An 18,142-nucleotide genomic window follows, 5' to 3' on the forward strand; every position below is an offset into this window, starting at 1 on the left:
CACTTGGCCTTTAGCCAGACGGGCAGAGAGAGTTGTAACAAAACGGGCGTCCCAGTTGTAGGTGGGAGGGCGGACATAAACAGATGCAACAGAGGTGTCGTGGCCGGACATGCGAACGGTGACAGCTGCGCACTCGACACGATCGGTAGAAATGTCCGTGAGATCGATGAGGGTATGTGGGAGCGAAGCGCGCACATAGATGCCAACACGAGGGGGACGATGCGGGTGAGTAGAGTCGGCACATGGAGAGTTCGTGCATGAATCGAGAGTGCAGGGAGTGGGGCTACTGTAACCTATGTAGCCAGGTATCTTTAGCTCCTCCGCGCGTGCGTAAGTTTCTTGTAATGCAAGAATGTCGCACTCAACACGCGGAAGGAGCTGAACCAATTCAGCGTGACGGCGGCGCAAGGAACGGCAGTTCCATTGCCTTATGCGCGGCCGGGGGATTGTTCGCTGGTTAGCCATGCTGGCTCAAGGCCTGTTGTGCGGCCAAGGCCGCTGCACACAACTTGCGCGCAGTTGATGACGGCGGGAGCTCCTCGATGATCGCCTGAACGGCCGCAGTGAGTGCGGCGATGATAGTGTCACGCTGGTCGGAAGGTGACGATGAGGTTGATGGAGCAGCGCGAGGTCCTAAGACGGCGTCGCGGAAGGAGCGGCCCGTGGTTGCGACGGTGGGAGGAGCGCAAGGCGCCAAGTTGCGTGCAGCGGCTGAATCTGTGCGCTGCGCGGAGCTGAGAGCGCTGGGCTGGGCTTGGCTGCTAGGTGCAGCGGTTGCTGGCGGTGAGAGCGAGGTGGATTCCTTGCCCTGCCGTTCTCGGACAATTCTATCGGCCTCTTGTCGTGTGAGATGTTTTTCGCTCGTGGCGAGAACGATGGCAACTTGTCGCTCGTGTTGCCAGCGTGGGCAGCGGGGCTCGATGGTTGCGTGCGTGCCGCGGCAATTAGCGCAGCGTGGTTTCGGGGCGTCGCAGTTATCGGTGGCGTGGTCACCGCCGCAGCGAAGGCAGCGAGCCTTGTTTCGGCAAGTTGCCGTGGTGTGCCCGAAGGTGCCGCAGCTGTGGCATTGTAGCGGGCGAGGGAGACGGGCGCGGACTCGTCGGCGGAGCTTGAATAGAGCCACCTCTTGTGGGGGTTCGATGCCAGCGAAGCGGACAATGATGTTGGCACCACTGCGTGTGCAGCTTATGACGGGGACCTTGCTGTCGAGGCCAGCTGCAATATCTTCCTCGGAGAGGCCGCGGTCAACACCAAAAATGACGCCAGAGCAGGTTTTGGGGCCAAGGTGTTTGGCGCGCACTCTGACGCCGCAAATCTCTTCCACGGCGAGGAGAGGAGCTATATCGGCTGTCGAAAGGGCGTCGACGGCGCAAACATTGCGGTTGATGTTGACACGCACTGCTGTGACACCAGGAAGGTGGGATAGTTGCGCGGCAAGTGCGTCGCGCGAAGTGTTCTTAAATGTCCCTTTGTTTCCCAGAGGGAAATAGAGAACAGTAGCGGGCTTCGCATTGCTGCACTCCTGAGGCCTTGGCGCTGAAAAGCGACCAGTGGAGGGGGGGGCGATGTCTGGAGCTCCCGAAGGGGGTGCCTGTCTGGGCTTGGTTTGCTCAAAAGGACGGAAGGCGAGACGGCGCTTCTTCCTTTTGTCTGCTTTGCGACCTTGCTCTTTGAAAGGGAGAGCTTCGTTCTCGCCGTCTGAGGGGCGAGGGGGCGAGGGGGGATCCTGCTGAGGGGGGCCACGCTTGGCTTGTAGGTAATCTTCTTCAGAGAAGGCATCCACTATTGTGGGAGTGGAGGTGGTGAAAGTGTTCTTTTCTTTGGCTTCAGAACAGCTGATGCCAGGGCGAGGACTGGGAGGGGAAGTCTGTGTTGCTGCGGCGAGCTTCCCTTCTTGCGGAGGAGGCGTTTGGCTGCTCTGAAGGTGCGCAGTGCTTGGCTGTAGAGGAGGAAAATCCTCTTGGCCTTGAGGTGTGAGTTGTAGGGCCGCTATTTCTTCATTTTGGCAGTTCGGAGGTGGAGTAACGGGGTTCTCGGATGCACTGGAAAGTTGTGCCTGTGCATCGGTTGCCGCGAGTTGAAGCGGTGATGGAGAGGCCTGAGAGGGATTCTCGATGGGCTCTGTGGTTTGGATGAAGGCAGGTGCCGTTTCAGTGCCCTCGGGGCTCATAAAATAGTAGACTATTGTGTCTTCTCCACTTGCGGTGGACACGTTAGGAAGTGGAGCTGTCGGAGTGACAGGTGCTACTTGAGTAGTTGGCTGCGACTCGGCATTGAGTGGCTTGCGTGTGATGGGACTTGGCTCAGTCTTGCTGTCAGCCTTGGGGGAGCGGTAAGCAGCAGAGAGTAGGCGACGAGCGTCGTCTTGAGACTCGATAATCTTCTGTGCCTCGATGTAAAGTTGTTGAAGCATGCGCGAGCAGCCGACGCTGCCGGCGCGGCGGTGGTGGCGGCCGGGAAGCCGGGCGCTAGGAGTTGGAGGCAGCTTCTCCATGGTCCGTTGCGGACAACAAAAAAAAAGGGTAAAAGAAATTAAGAAAGAAAAAAAGGACCCCATGGTGGGGTGGAAGGCGCGACGTTTACGCGACGTTAAGGTAGGAGTGGTAATACAGCAGCGATAACGAAAGATGCTGCAAGATAATATTAGAAGAGTGGGCTGATGGCTGCGAGAGCAGGAGGAAATTGCGTCCGCTCGTTAAGAGAGTAAGACAAAGAATCGCGTCCCGCGCCGTGAGAGAAATGCCAGGAGAGGGGGTGGGGCCTCCGGCGAGGCGCAGCCTCTCATTGGAGGAGAGATTGAACGAATCCCATGCAAGCGGAGACGCGCGCAGTAGCTGTGGAAGCGGCGCGCCGAGGCGATGGCCTGGCGAGCGAGAGAGTGCGATCGTGACCCCAAGAGGAGACAACCAGCAAGCACTGCACGACCTATTCTTCACCAACCAAGAACCTCATAGCGTGGCGAGCGAGAGCGGGCAGAAATGCGCGCTGTGAAAATAGTTTTAGAGTCGTGCTCGTAAGCACGTCTGGTCAAAAAATGCAACGACCAGCTTGAATGCACGGCGAATTTTGTCGCGTGGTCCTTTGGGAAAGAGAATGTCATTCAGACATGTACATGGAAAACCGAGATCGCGAAAGCCATCGCGGAGAGTCTGTCGCGGGGCATCGAGAGACTGGCAGTCACAGAGGATATGCACAAGGGTCTCAATGGAACCGCAATTCTGGCAGAAAGGAGTGCCAGTGTCGCGGAGGCGGAAAATGCGCTCAGCTGTCCAAACACAACCTATGCGCATTCTAAGGAGAGTCGAGCGCTCACGAATGCCAAAGTCACTGAAGTGAATCAGCTGGGGGGGGCTTCCTGAGGCGACGCGACTGTCGGGATGCTTTTTTAGAATACACTCGTGTATTGCCAAGCGTGCGACGTCGAATGCGATGACGTCGGACGAGAAAGGAACATCTGCGTCGTGTGCAGACTTCGCTAGCTGGTCAGCCCGCTCGTTGCCGCTAATGCCAACATGTGAAGGAAGCCAGTGTAGGGAAATAGAGACGCCGCGGTCTTGAGCAGCGCGTAGCTTGCGGTCTAATGCCCGGACGATGGGTAGGTGGTGCACACGTTGCCTTAGGAGCATGAGAGCTGCTTTCGAGTCGCATAAAATAGCGACGCGTCGGAGGCTTGGGGTTTCCAGGATAGAATCCGCAGCCAAGTTGAGTGCAGCGAGTTCAGCTGTTGTGGAAGATGCGCGAAACGGAATTCGGCACTGCTTCGTTAGGCGGAGACTGGGAATGACACTAGCTGCGGTGACAGAGGAGCCGTTTTCGAGAACCGATCCATCTGTATAAACATGCGTGCTCTCACGAAGCTCTTCTTCAATTAGAGCAGCGGCTTCTTGTCGGAGAGCGCAGTGGGGCGTGTTCCGCTTAGCTCTAATGCCCGGAATGTCGATGCGGACATTTAGAGGCACAAAGCGGTGGGGGGGGCATGGTAGAGCCGCCCGGGGAGGAGGATCCGCGATGTGGGAGTCGAAGAATCGAAGTGTGCGTCCCATTTGTGAATGCGGCGCTGCGAGGATGCGGGAGATGAGCAAATCCGTGCTGGATGTGTTTCTCATGCGCGCAATCGCATGCAAAGCAACGCGCTGGGCGCGGAGGGAGACAGGGCAGGTACCAGATTCTGCATATGTGGCAGCCACGTGTGAGAAGTGCGGTAGGCGCAAGAAGCTGCGGATCGCGTTGCGCTGGTCAGCATCGATGGAGTGCCAGAGACGAGGTCTCAAATTCAAGTAAGGGAGGGCGTATAGAAACCGGGCGACTGAAATGCCGTTGTAGAAGCGGAGTGCGAGGGTGGGTGAGCAACCGTCGCCTTTAGCTAATAGTTTGTTAGCTGCAGCAGCCACTTGCTTCGCTTGCTTCCTTAGGCGAGTCACAGCTGGAAGCCAAGAGAGTTTTGTGTCGATTGTTAAGCCCAGGTAGCGAGCAGTAGTCTTCCAAGGTATGTTGATGCCGTCGAGTGTTAGGGGAGGAATTAGCCTCCGCGCATAAGGTCGAGGGTGGAAGACGAGAGCTTCAGTTTTGGTGGGCGATAGAGTTAGGCCGACAGATGAGAGGAAATCTCGAACGGCATAAAGAGCAAGTTGAAGGTGGGCACGAACGGCTCGCCCCTGTACTGTGGGGCCGCGGCAGTAAAGGGCAATGTCATCAGCGTATAGGCAGACGCGGACGCGGAAACGGAGGTGAGGGAGAGATGGAATGCATCGCGGAAGCTTAGCCAACACAAGATTGAAAAGAAATGGACTGAGAACGCTGCCTTGTGGGACACCAGAAGGAAGGGAGCGAGGAGTGCTGAGGGCGTCACCTGCCTTGACTTGGAAGGAGCGGTCAGTCAGGAAGGATTGGATGTAGCGGAAGAGCCTTCCCGTCACGCCAAGAGAGCGTACAGCGTCAAGTATGGAGGCATGAGAGAGGGAGTCAAAAGCGCTTTTGACATCCAAAAGTAAGAGATACGCGCCCTCCTTATTGTGTCGAGCTTGTTCGAGGAATGCAACTACTTCAGAGATGCAATCAGCAGTAGAGCGAGAGGCACGAAAGCCGCTCTGTTCCGGTGCGAGAGCTTGGGTCGCTTCGGCAATCCACTCGAGGCGGTTGAGTACGAGGGATTCCATAAGTTTGCCAGGCACAGAGGTTAGAGAGACAGGGCGGTAGGAATGAATGTTGTTAGGAGGTTTGCCCTTTTTGAGCACAGGAACAACTGTAGCAGTGCGCCAGGCGTTGGGCAAATTTCCGTTGGCGAGAACGAAGTTAAAGTCTGCAAGGAGACGACCGCGTTCTTTAGTATCTAAATTCCTTATCATCTGATAAGTTATTCCGTCTGGGCCTGGGGCGCTCCTACGTTTCCGAGAGGAAAGGGACGTCTCTAGCTCATGAATGGTGAAGTCTTGCATGCACAAGGCTAGAACATCATCGGCTATACGAGCTGAGATGGTGGTGAAGCGAACAGAAACGACAGGAGGAGTCGCATGTCTCACAGTTGGAGCGAAGTTGTCTGCCAGGAGATTGGCTAACGCGAAATTCGAAATGCCAAGGGAAACAGCAATAGCCAGTACTGGGAGATGTGGAGTTTTAGGGTTGAGCATGGCAGAAAGGATACGCCAGCCACGAGCAGGAGAGCCAGGTTGGTCAAGAGAGCGACAGAGTCTGGCCCAGCTTTGGCGTCGTAGGCGCTTGGAGTGGCGGCGACACACTGCGTCCAAGCGATTGTAGAGAGTCCAGTGTTCAGGCTTGCCTGTGCGTCTAGCTCTGCGTTGCGCTCTGCGACGGGCAGCGCGCAAGTTGAGAAGTTTAATGTCAGGCACCAGAGCACCGCACTGCACTGAGCACTTCACAGTGGACAGGTTGGCACAATGGGAGATGTGGGCACAGAAGTTGTTGTTGTGGCTGGGATCCGATGCACAGAGCAGTCGAAATTTGCTCCAGTTCACAACAGCATAGGTTTTTCTCGGCGGTGGGGCAGCGACAAGGGGGGTGATCTCGATGGGGAGGTGATCAGAGCCCTCGGTGTCAGGAGAAGTGCACCAGTTGTAACTACACTGCGGTGAAACAAGGGTCAGGTCGATGGCAGAGGGACGTTTGCCCGGTGCGATGTGTGTAGGGCTACCGTCGTTCAGAACTAGTAGTCCGGCGGTGTAAATCACATCACAGAGGCGGCGGCCGTTTACTGAGGTGGAGCGGCATCCCCAAGCTGTATTGTGCGTGTTAAAATCACCACAAATAACTTGTTCGGGAGTGAGGCGTGCAGAGAGGTGGGCGACGAAACTGACGTCCCAATGAGCGTTGGTTGGTCGCACATACACACTCGCAACAGAAGTGTCACAGCCACTAATGCGAACTGTCACGGCGACGCACTCGACACTGCTAACTAGTAGGCCATTCACAGGAATGAGGGAGTGAGGGAGAGAGGCACGCACATAGATTGCAGCGCGTGGTGCACCAGGTGGATGAGTGAGGTCAGTGCAGGGAGAATCCGCGCACGCATCACTCGCGCACTCTGTGGCACTGGTATAAGACACATAGCCAGGTAGGCTCACTTCTCCCTCTGCCGCGTAGGTTTCCTGCAATGCGAGCACATCAAAGGAGCGGAGAGGGAGGGAGGAGGCAAGTTCTGTTTGTCGGCGGCGGAGGGAACGACAGTTCCATTGTAGTATCCGCGGCCGGGGCGCAGGTGAGTTGCTAGCCATGATGACAGAGGGCTTGTTGTGCGGCGAGGGCCGCAGCGCACAGTTTGCGTGCAGGTGATGTGGGCGGCAGCTCATCGATTATCGCCTGAACTGCCGCAGTGAGGGCGGCGATGACAGTGTCACGCTGGTCGGAAGGTGACGATGAGGTTGATGGAGCAGCGCGAGGTCCTAAGACGGCGTCGCGGAAGGAGCGGCCCGTGGTTGCGACGGTGGGAGGAGCGCAAGGCGCCAAGTTGCGTGCAGCGGCTGAATCTGTGCGCTGCGCGGAGCTGAGAGCGCTGGGCTGGGCTTGGCTGCTAGGTGCAGCAGTTGCTGGCGGTGAGAGCGAGGTGGATTCCTTGCCTTGCCGTTCTCGGACAATTCTATCGGCCTCTTGTCGTGTGAGATGTTTTTCGCTCGTGGCGAGAACGATGGCAACTTGTCGCTCGTGTTGCCAGCGTGGGCAGCGGGGCTCGATGGTTGCGTGCGTGCCGCGACAATTAGCGCAGCGTGGTTTCGGGGCGTCGCAGTTATCGGTGGCGTGGTCACCGCCGCAGCGAAGGCAGCGAGCCTTGTTTCGGCAAGTTGCCGTGGTGTGCCCGAAGGTGCCGCAGCTGTGGCATTGTAGCGGGCGAGGGAGACGGGCGCGGACTCGTCGCCGGAGCTTGAATAGGGCCACCTCTTGTGGGGGTTCGATGCCAGCGAAGCGGACAATGATGTTGGCACCACTGCGTGTGCAGCTGATGACGGGGACCTTGCTGTCGAGGCCAGCTGCAATATCTTCCTCGGAGAGGCCGCGGTCAACACCAAAAATGACGCCAGAGCAGGTTTTGGGGCCAAGGTGTTTGGCGCGCACCCTGACGCCGCAAATCTCTTCCACGGCGAGGAGAGGAGCTATATCGGCTGTCGAAAGAGCGTCGACGGCGCAAACATTGCGGTTGATGTTGACACGCACTGCTGTGACACCAGGAAGGTGGGATAGTTGCGCGGCAAGTGCGTCGCGCGAAGTGTTCTTAAATGTCCCTTTGTTTCCCAGAGGGAAATAGAGAACAGTAGCGGGCTTCGCATTGCTGCACTCCTGAGGCCTTGGCGCTGAAAAGCGACCATTGGAGGGGGGGGCGATGTCTGGAGTTCCCGAAGGGGGTGCCTGTCTGGGTTTGGTTTGCTCAAAAGGACGGAAGGCGAGACGGCGCTTCTTCCTTTTGTCTGCTTTGCGACCTTGCTCTTTGAAAGGGAGAGCTTCGTTCTCGCCGTCTGAGGGGCGAGGGGGCGAGGGGGGATCCTGCTGAGGGGGGCCACGCTTGGCTTGTAGGTAATCTTCTTCAGAGAAGGCATCCACTATTGTGGGAGTGGAGGTGGTGAAAGTGTTCTTTTCTTTGGCTTCAGAACAGCTGATGCCAGGGCGAGGACTGGGAGGGGAAGTCTGTGTTGCTGCAGCGAGCTTCCCTTCTTGCGGAGGAGGCGTTTGGCTGCTCTGGAGGGGCGCAGTGCTTGGCTGTAGAGGAGGAAAATCCTCTTGGCCTTGAGGTGTGAGTTGTAGGGCCTCTATTTCTTCATTTTGGCAGTTCGGAGGTGGAGTAACGGGGTTCTCGGATGCACTGGAAAGTTGTGCCTGTGCATCGGTTGCCGCGAGATGAAGCGGTGATGGAGAGGCCTGAGAGGGATTCTCGATGGGCTCTGTGGTTTGGATGAAGGCAGGTGCGATTTCAGTGCCCTCGGGGCTCATAAAATAGTAGACTATTGTGTCTTCTCCACTTGCGGTGGACACGTTTGAAAGTGCAGCAGTCGGAGTGACGGGTGCTACTTGAGTAGTTGGCTGCGACTCGGCATTGAGTGGCTTGCGTGTGGTGGGACTTGGCTCAGTCTTGCTGTCGGCTTTGGGGGAGCGGTGAGCAGCAGAGAGTAGGCGACGAGCGTCGTCTTGAGATTCAATAATCTTCTGTGCCTCGACGTAAAGTTGTTGAAGCATGCGCGAGCAGCCGACGCTGCCGGCGCGGCGGTGGTGGCGGCCGGGAAGCCGGGCGCTAGCAGTTGGAGGCAGCTTCTCCATGGTCCGATGCGGCGGACAATAAAATAAAGAAAAAGAGACTAAGAAAAAAGAAAAGACCCCATGGCGGGGTAAAAGGCGCGACGTTAACGCGACGTGAGTGCTGGCGTGGCACTAGGGGGAACTAGAGATGACAGCTGGAGTGCAGAAAGCAGGAGCTCCAGAAAAAGCGTCCGAACGGTTCGATAGAAACGAAACGAATGCCACTGCGTGCGAGCACGTTCGATAGAAACGAAACGAATGCGTGCGAGCACGTTCGATAGAAACGAAAGGAATGTAGTGCAACAGCTTCGAGAGTTTTCCCCGCAGCAGATGTAAGGGAAACAGGACGGTAGGATGTCAGTGCTCGAGCCGGTTTTCCTTTTTTTAGTATGGGTACAACAACGAGCGCTTTTCGCCACTCCACAGGAATGATGCCGGTGTTCCATGCTTCGTTGAAAGCTGCGAGCAGAGCTGGTCGTTGTTGTCTGTCAACGTTGAGCAGCATTTGATAAGTTATGCCGTCGGCTCCTGGAGCACTGCGGTTGCACTTTCGACGGCGTTCAAGGACATTATTGAGTTCACGCAGAGCGATTTCTGCACTGCACAATTCGTCGATGACGCTCGCAGTTCGTCCGGTGACAGCCGGAAGGGGTACCCTTGGAAAAACAATGTTGTGCGACGCACCGCTGGTTGTTGAGAAGTTGTCTGCCATGGCTTCGGCCAGGGCATTCACGCTGAGGCCGCGTGCGATGGCGATAGCCAGGGCAGGACAACGGGGTACAGAGGGGTTGAGCATAGCATGGAGAATTTTCCATGCCCGTCCGGGTCGGCGGGTGTCATTCAGGGCGGTACACAGGTGGGCCCAGCTTCGTCTGCGGCAGCGTATGGCGTGACGACGGCAGGCAGCATCCAACCTGTTGTCAAATGTCCAATGTTCAGGCTTTTTGGTGCGTAAAGCTCTGCGCTGTGCTACACGTCGTGCTGCTCGTAGATTTAGTAGTTTTAAATCTGGCGCCGGTGTGCCCACTGGAGCCGTGCAGCGCACGGTTGCCGCACGCGCGCATGACGCAACGTGTGAAAAAATGTCTGTAGTGGCAGGATGAGGAGCACTGCACAGACCATGAAAAACGTCCCACCTCACAAGGTTGTAGGTGCGAATTGCTGGACGAGCACAGTATGAGGGGTCGAGCACTATAGGAAGGTGATCGGAGCCTTGAGTGTCCGGTTCGCACTTCCATTGGTAGGAGCACCTTCCCGAAGTGAGAGTCAAGTCTATGGCACTGTGTTGGCCCACTCTCTGCACACGAGTGGGGCTTCCAGTGTTTATGATGTTTAAATTGCACTGGAGAGCAGCTGCTAGGAGGTCACGTCCACGTCGGTTGGTGTTGGCACATCCCCAGCTGTTGTGGTGTGCATTAAAATCACCACAGATGACGGAGTCAGGTCCAAGGCGGTTGGAGAGCGCGATGAGGAAGTTTGCATCCCAATGAGTTGCTGGGCGGACGTATACACTAGACACTGCTGTGTCGGTGTTGTGTATGCAAACGATAACAGCACAACACTCCACTGCGTCGTTGACAATGTCTTCAACCGATATGGTGACATGCGGGAGCGTGTGTCTGACGTATAACGCTGTCCGTGGTTTTCCGCCCGGGTGGGCGGGATCACTGCATGGGAATGCATCGCGTGCTGCCAGTGCACAACTAGTTGGTCCGCTGTAGCCTATGTAGCCAGGTATCTTTAGCTCCTCCGCGCGTGCGTAAGTCTCTTGTAATGCAGTATGTCTCAGTCAAAACGCGGAAGTAGCTGAACCAATTCAGCGTGACGGCGGCGCAAGGAACGGCAGTTCCATTGCCTTATGCGCGGCCGGGGGATTGTTCGCTGGTTAGCCATGTTGGCTCAAGGCCTGTTGTGCGGCCAAGGCCGCTGCACACAACTTGCGCGCAGTTGATGACGGCGGGAGCTCCTCGATGATTGCCTGAACGGCCGCAGTGAGTGCGGCGATGATCGTGTCACGCTGGTCGGAAGGTGACGATGAGGTTGATGGGACAGCACGAGGTCCTAAGACGGCGTCGCGGAAGGAGCGACCCGTGGTTGCGACGGTGGGAGGAGCGCAGGGTGCCGAGTTGCGTGCAGTAGCTGAATCTTTGCGCTGCGCAGAGCTGAGAGCGCTGGGCTGGACTTGGCTGTTAGGTGCAGCAGTTGCTGGCGGTGAGAGCGAGGTGGGTTCTTTGCCTTGCCGTTCTCGGACAATTCTATCGGCCTCTTGTCGTGTGAGATGTTTTTCGGTCGTGGCGAGAACGATGGCAACTTGTCGCTCGTGTTGCCAGCGTGGGCAGCGGGGCTCAGTGGTTGCGTGCGTGCCGCGGCAATTGGCGCAGCGTGGTTTCGGGGCGTCGCAGTTATCGGTGGCGTGGTCACCGCCGCAGCGAAGGCAGCGAGCCTTGTTTCGGCAAGTTGCCGTGGTGTGCCCGAAGATGCCGCAGTTGTGGCATTGCAGCGGGCGAGGGAGACGGGCGCGGACTCGTCGGCGGAGCTTGAATAGGGCCACCTCTTGTGGGGGTTCGATGCCAGCGATGCGGGCAATGATGTTGGCACCACTGCGTGTGCAGCTGATGACGGGGACCTTGCTGTCGAGGCCAGCTGCGATATCTTCTTCGGAGAGGCCGCGGTCGACACCAAAAATGACGCCAGTGCAGGTTTTGGGGCCAAGGTGTTTGGCGCGCACCCTGACGCCGCAAATCGCTTCCACGGCGAGGAGAGGAGCTATATCGGCTGTCGAATGGGCGTCGACGGCGCAAACATTGCGGTTGATGTTGACACGCACTGCTGTGACACCAGGAAGGTGGGATAGTTGCGCGGCGAGTGCGTCGCGCGAAGTGTTCTTAAATGTCCCTTTGTTTCCCAGAGGGAAATAGAGAACAGTAGCGGGCTTCGCCTTGCTGCACTCCTGAGGCCTTGGTGCTGAAAAGCGACCAGTGGAGTGGGGGGCGACTTCTGGAGCTCCCGAAGGGGGTGCCTGTCTGGGCTTGGTTTGCTCAAAAGGACGGAAGGCGAGACGGCGCTTCTTCCTTTTGTCTGGTTTGCGACCCTGCTCTTTGGAAGGGAGACCTTCGTTCTCGCCGTCTGGGGGGCGAGGGGGCGAAGAGGGATCCTGCTGAGGGGGGCCACGCTTGGCTTGTAGGTAATCTTCTTCAGTGAAGGCATCCACCATTGTGGGAGTGGAGGTGGTAAAAGTGTACTTTTCTTTGGCTTCAGAACAGCTGATGCCAGGGCGAGCGCTGGGAGGGGAAGTCTGTGTTGCTGCAGCGAGCTTCCCTTCTTGTGGAGGAGGCGTTTGGCTGCTCTGTAGGGACGCAGTGCTTGGCTGTAGAGGAGGAAAATCCTCTTGGCCTTGAGGTGGGAGTTGTAGTGCCTCTATTTCTTCATTTTGGCAGTTCGGAGGTGGAGTAACGGGGTTCTCGTATGTACTGAAAAATTGTGCCTGTGCATCGGTTGCCGCGAGTTGAAGCGGTGATGGAGAGGCCTGAGAGGGATTCTAGATGGGCTCTGTGGTGCGGATGAAGGCAGGTGCCATTTCAGTGCCCTCGGGGCTGATAAAATAGTAGACTATTGTGTCATCTCCACTTTCGGTGGACACGTTTGGAAGTGCAGCAGTCGGAGTGACGGGTGCTACTTGAGTAGATGGCTGCGACTCGGCATTGAGTGGCTTGCGTGTGGTGGGACTTGGTTCAGTCTTGCTGTCAGCCTTGGGCAAGCGGTGAGCAGCAGAGAATAGGCGGCGAGCGTCGTCTTGAGACTCGATTATCTTCTGTGCCTCGACGTAAAGTTGTTGAAGCATGCGCGAGCAGCCAACGCTGCCGGCGCGGCGGGGGTGGCGGCCGCGAAACCGGGCGCTAGGTGTTGGAGGGAGCTTCTCCATGGTCCGTTGCGGACAACAAAAAAAAAGGGTAAAAAGAAATTAAGAAAGAAAAAAGGACCCCATGGTGGGGTGAAAGGCGCGACGTTTACGCGACGTTAAGGTAGGAGTGGTAATACAGCAGCGATAAGGAAAAATGCTCCAAGATAGTAATAGAAGAGTGGGCTGATAGCGGGCGGGAGCAGGATAAAATTGCGTCCGCTCGTTAGGAGAGTAAGACAAAGAATCCGAAACGGACCAGCGCTCGAAGCGCATCACGCGCTTTGTGGCGAGTGGCGTTGGGGAATACAAGTTCGCCGACGGTATCGCAGGGAAGTCCGAGCTCCCTGTAAGAAGCGAGCATGATTAGTCTCTCACTGTTGTAAGCGGGGCAGTCACACAAGAGATGCTCGACTGTCTCTGTTGAGCCACAGTCCTCGCACAGTGCGCTGGCTTGGCCCATGACGCGATTGCGGCGCTCAGCCGTTCTAACAAAGCCAATTCTCAGGCGGAGGAGAAGGGCGAGTGCATTACGACCAAAGTCAAGGAAAGGTATTGGCCGGGGTGCGTTGCCCGAGGCGACACAGGGGTCGGGATGACAGGTGATCATTTTGCACCGGGTAATGTGCAGTGCGATGTCGAAGGCTGTGATGTCTTTACACACGGGCACTGAGGGGTTGTCATGCGCTGACTTGGCAAGACGATCGGCATCCTCATTGCCGCTCACACCCACGTGAGAGGGAATCCACTGGATGACAACGTCGTAGCCACGGGCAGAGAGGAGACAAAATTTATGGTATAGGCACTGCACACAGCTCGCGTTGTTTTCAGGTCGCTGTAATTGCATGAGGGCAGCACGCGAGTCATACATAATTGCGACGTTGGTGAGCTCTGTGAGTTCCGAGATGATGCGGGCTGCCAGGTGGAGTCCAGAGATTTCCGCAGTGGTGGACGAGGAGAAGTGGCGTACACGGCACTGCCTCTCAAAACCCAAAGCGGGGACGACGCATGCAGCGGTGGCAGAGTTCCTGTCAATAGAGACGGAGCCGTCTGTGTACAGATGCATTCGCGCACTGTAGTCGAAGTCAATGCGCTGTGCGGTTTCCTGTCGAATTGCACAGGTTGAAGTGGTGTGTTTGGCTCGAACTCCTGGTATGGTGAGCTCGATGCGAAGGTTAGGTGCGTGATGCGGTGGTGGCAACGGAGGCACAACAACGGAGTCAGCCCCAACGATGAGATCAAGGTCATGTAGGGCTTGCGCCATGCGCGACTGTGATGCGGCGCGGATGTCAGTGAGAACTTGTTGGGAGCCAGGCGCTCGATGGAGGCGCTCAAGGTGGTTGAGCGCGGTGCGTTCAGCTCGGAGTGAAACAGGCCACACACGAAGTTCGGCGTACGCGGGGCCAATTTAAGAGCTTCGAGGTAGGCAGGCAAAGCGTCGCATGGCTGTGCGCTGGTCAGTGTCGAGTGTCTTCCACTGCTTAGGGCGTAGGCGGAGGAGTGGGAGCGCGTAGAGAATGCGCGCAGTGGCCATACATTCGTACAGACGAAGTGGGAGAGTGGGTGTTACGCCCTCTCCGCGAGCAAGTAGGCGGGATGCCATGTCGGCTGCGCGCTTGTTTGCGTTTCGGATATCTCCGATTGCGGCATTGTATGTGAGCTTCCTATCGATGCTGAGTCCCGGGTATTTGCCACTGGTTTGTCAGGGCAAAGGTGCGCCCTGTAGCTGCAGTGGTTGCGTGAGTTTGATGGTCGTGGCTCGGGGTTGGAACATCATGGCCACTGTTTTCTCCGATGACGTGGAGAGGCCGATTTCGTGCAGGTATGACGCAACGGCGGTGAGCGCAGCTTGCAGGTCGCGGCGTATTTCGGGGCCGTAAACGGTGGGGCCCGCAGCGAAGAGGGCAATGTCGTCTGCGTAAATTGCAAGACGTATTTTGTGCGTGGTGCGTGGAAGGTGCCTGGGCAGTTGCGCAAGAGCCAGTTTAAATAAGAATCGGCTGAGTTCACTGCCCTGCGGAACCCCACTGTTGACGGCGCGTGGAGTGCTCAGTGCGTTTCCCAGCCTGACCTGATAGGTCCGATCTGTGAGGAAGCTCTTGACGTAGCTCAGGAGCCTCCCGGAGACTCCGAGCCAGAGCAGAGATGCGAATATGACGTGGTGCGGCAGCAGATCAAAGGCGCTGCGCACGTCGAGTAGGACGGGGTAGGCTCCCTGACGCCTCGCTTTGGCGTCTTCAAGGGTAGACACTACGTGTGAGAGGCAGTCAGCAGTGCAGCGTCGTCTTCTGAAGCCGCTCTGCTCACCAGGTAGGGCGTCGCGGGCGCTCGCAATCCACTCGAGTCTGCGGAGAGCCATGGCCTCGAGGGTTTTCCCTGCAGCTGATGTCAGGGAGATTGGGCAGTAGGAATTCAAAGCTCCTAAGGGCTTACCCTTTTTGTGAATTGGCACAACAACGGCACTCCTCCAGTCTGCAGGGACGTTGCCGCTTCTCCAAATTGCGTTAAACGCGGCAAGGAGAGCTGGGCGTTGTTGCGTGTCGATGTTGAGGAGGAGTTGATAGGTGATGCCGTCAGCACCAGGTGCACTGCGGCTGGTGCGACGGCGTTCGAGAGCATGGCCAAGTTCATGCAACGTAAAGTCTGCATTGCACACATCTGTAATGACGCAGGCGAGTCGTTCGCTATCGCGTAGGAGCGGTTCAAAGTGGGGCGCAATGCTGCGCGTCGAAGTGCCTGTCGTTGCGAAATGGTCAGCCATAAGTTCTGTCAGAGCGGCTGTGTCGATGCCCCGAGTTATAGCGATGGCCAGGGCAGGGCACCGTGGAACTTGTGGGTTTAGCATTGCGCTGAAGATTTTCCAGGCGCTTCCAGGGCGCCGGGAATCGCTGAGAGCGGCACAAAGCTGGGCCCAACTCTGTTTGCGGCGGCGCACTGCGTCGCGACGACAGACTGCATCCAGTCTTTTATAAAGGGTCCAATGTTCAGGCTTTCGCGTGCGTATAGCTCTACGTTGGGCGATGCGACGGGCTGCCCTGAGGTTGAGTAGTTCAAGTCAGGCGCCGGGGTACCGGCGGGAACAGTGCAGCGGATGGTGGCCGATTTCGCACAGGCTGCCAGGTGCGGGAAGAGGCACGAGTTTGTAGGAAGTGGAGCACTGCTCGCATTACGGAACGCACTCCAATTGACAACATTGTAAGTGCGCGTTGCTGGCCCGTCGGAGTGGGAGGGCGTAAGTATAATGGCAAAATGGTCAGAGCCATGTGTGTCGGGTTCGCACTTCCACTAGTATGCACAGGTTCTGGTGACAAGAGTGAGGTCAATTGCGGTGTGCTGGCCGACTCGCTGGACGTGTGTGGCACTGCCGGTGTTAATAACATGGAGTTGTGTTGCCTGGGCCACTGTGAGCAGCTTACGGCCACGGAGGTTTACACTCCTACACCCCCAGTAGGTGGGATAAGCGTTAAAGTCTCCGCACACAACTATGTCGTTGCCGAGGCGGTTGGCTAGCTGTGCGATGGGTTGTGCGTTCCAAGGCACTTGTGGACGCACATACACGCTGGCGACTGCCGTGTCAGTGTTACGTACGCGGACAATCACCGCACAGCACTCAGCTACGTCACTGGCAAGATCACCGACTGACACAACAACATGGGGCAGTGAGTTGCGGACGTATATGGCCGTGCGTGGGCGACCAGTAGGGTGGGTGTAGCCACTACACGGCACTGCACTGCACGAGGCTAGAGCACAGCTGGTGGGGCCACTGTAACCAATGAATCCCGGTAGTCTCACATCTTGCGCGGGAGCATATGTCTCTTGCAGCGCGAGAACATCACACTCGATGCGCAGGAGTAGGTGGACCAGTTCAGCGTGGCGGCGGCGCAGGGAACGGCAGTTCCACTGCCTTATGCGCGGCCTGATGAAGCGGGTGGCGTTAGCCATGTTGGCTCAAGGCTTGCTAAGCGGCCAGGGCCGCTGCAGAAAGCTGGCGAGCAGGGGAATCAGCCGGCAAGTAGTCGACGAGCGCCCGGACGGCGGCGGACAGGGCGGCAATGACAGCGTCCCGATGGTCTACAGCGGCCTCGTTCTGGGGCATGGCGGGTGCAGTGAGTTTTGCCCTGAGGGCGTCGCTATAGGAGGCTACCTGCTTAGCAGGCTGAAGGGGCTTCTTCTGCAGTGGTTGCGGCTGGTTTGCAGCGGCAGGAGCTTGCGTGGCGCTCGGCTGCGTCGTGGCGGCAGGGGCGGCGGTTTGTTGTTCTCGCACAAAGCGCAGCGGTTCTCGGCGCGAGATGGGATGCTTGGCTTCTGTACAGAAGCGTTGCCACTTTCCTTTTTTCTTGCCATCGCGGGCAACGGGGTTCGGTGGAGCAGTGGCGTCCCTTACAGTGCACACAGTGCGGTTCGGGCGCGTCACATTCTTTAGTTGCGTGAGGGCCACCGCAACGGAGGCAGCGCACGGGCGACATGCAGACTGCAGTTTTGTGTCCAAGAGCGCCACACCTGTTGCACTGCACGGGGCGTGGAAGGCAGGCTCGCACAGGCCGTCGGAGTTTGTATAAGGCCACCTCCTCTGGAGGGGATGACCCAGCGAAACGGACGACGAGGTTCCATCAACTGCGCGTGCACCCGAGAACCGGTGTGCGACTTTCGATGTTGGCAGCATATTCTTCTGCCGAGATTTCGGCGTCAACACCATAGATGAGGCCGGCACACGAGTTGGTACGCGCTTCACGGGCGCGGACACGCACTCCACACACTGTGTCAACAGTAAGAAGTGGCTGGAGGTCAGCTGTGGGGGCAGCGTCCCCCGCGACAACATTGCGGTGGTAGTTGACTCGGACTGCCTTCACTCCTGGCAGCTTGGAGAGTTCGGCAGCAATGGCATCTTTCGAAGCAGCAAGAAAGTTTGCTTTAGAGCCAAGAGGTCTGTAGAGCACTGTCTCGCAGCGGCCGCGATCGTCGGTGTGTGAATCGGGCGCCGAGAAGCGGGCAGAGAGGCCATGCTTTGTCGGAAGTCGCTTGGAGTTTCGGTTAGCAGACGACGCTGCCGGGCGTTGCTCCTTGTGGCTTACGCGGGGCGCGCGCTTTGCGAGGGGGGCCTCTTTGGAGACGGAAAGCGGGTTGCCGCTCGGCGCGTCTCCGCCGACGGCAGCCACGGCAGGTGGGAGAGGGGCTGGTTCGCCGCCCCATTGTGCTTGCAACGGGGTGGTTTGTTGTGGAAATGCGTCTTCAATGGAGGATTGTTGCTGGGTCTTGGCTTTGCCACCTTCACGAGGGGCGCTCTCACCAGACTGTGCACTGCATTTTTTGTGGTCGTGCGCAGTGATGGGGGATGCGACGGGGGAGGTTTGGGTTTCGGCCGAGGCCAGGCGCGCGCGGTCTGCACGGGCTTGTGATTCAGGCGATGGCTGTGGCGTCACGAGAGGACGATTGCCGATGTGCGGCGAGTTAGGCTCTGAAGAGCTCAGCGGTGGCCAGTAGAGGATGGTGCTGTCTTTTCCCTCTGCT

At 57.6% G+C, this 18,142-nt stretch overlaps 2 protein-coding genes across 2 annotated transcripts; both read right to left on the minus strand.

Moving 5' to 3' along the window:
• Positions 1-457: 457 nt before the first annotated feature.
• On the minus strand, positions 458-2,494 carry LOC149357548 (uncharacterized). Its single transcript, XM_089576606.1, has one exon. It carries the CDS (start codon positions 2,492-2,494, stop codon positions 458-460), a length of 2,037 nt encoding a protein of 678 aa, XP_089432732.1.
• A 3,899-nt stretch (positions 2,495-6,393) lies between these two features.
• On the minus strand, positions 6,394-8,757 carry LOC149357549 (uncharacterized). Its single transcript, XM_089576607.1, has one exon. It carries the CDS (start codon positions 8,755-8,757, stop codon positions 6,721-6,723), a length of 2,037 nt encoding a protein of 678 aa, XP_089432733.1. The 3' UTR covers positions 6,394-6,720.
• Between the last annotated feature and the right edge of the window lie 9,385 nt (positions 8,758-18,142).

Source organism: Amblyomma mixtum, chromosome 3 (genome assembly GCF_055824585.1).
Source record: "Amblyomma mixtum isolate Tamu chromosome 3, ASM5582458v1, whole genome shotgun sequence".
In the NCBI taxonomy this organism is placed as follows: Eukaryota; Metazoa; Arthropoda; class Arachnida; order Ixodida; family Ixodidae; genus Amblyomma; species Amblyomma mixtum.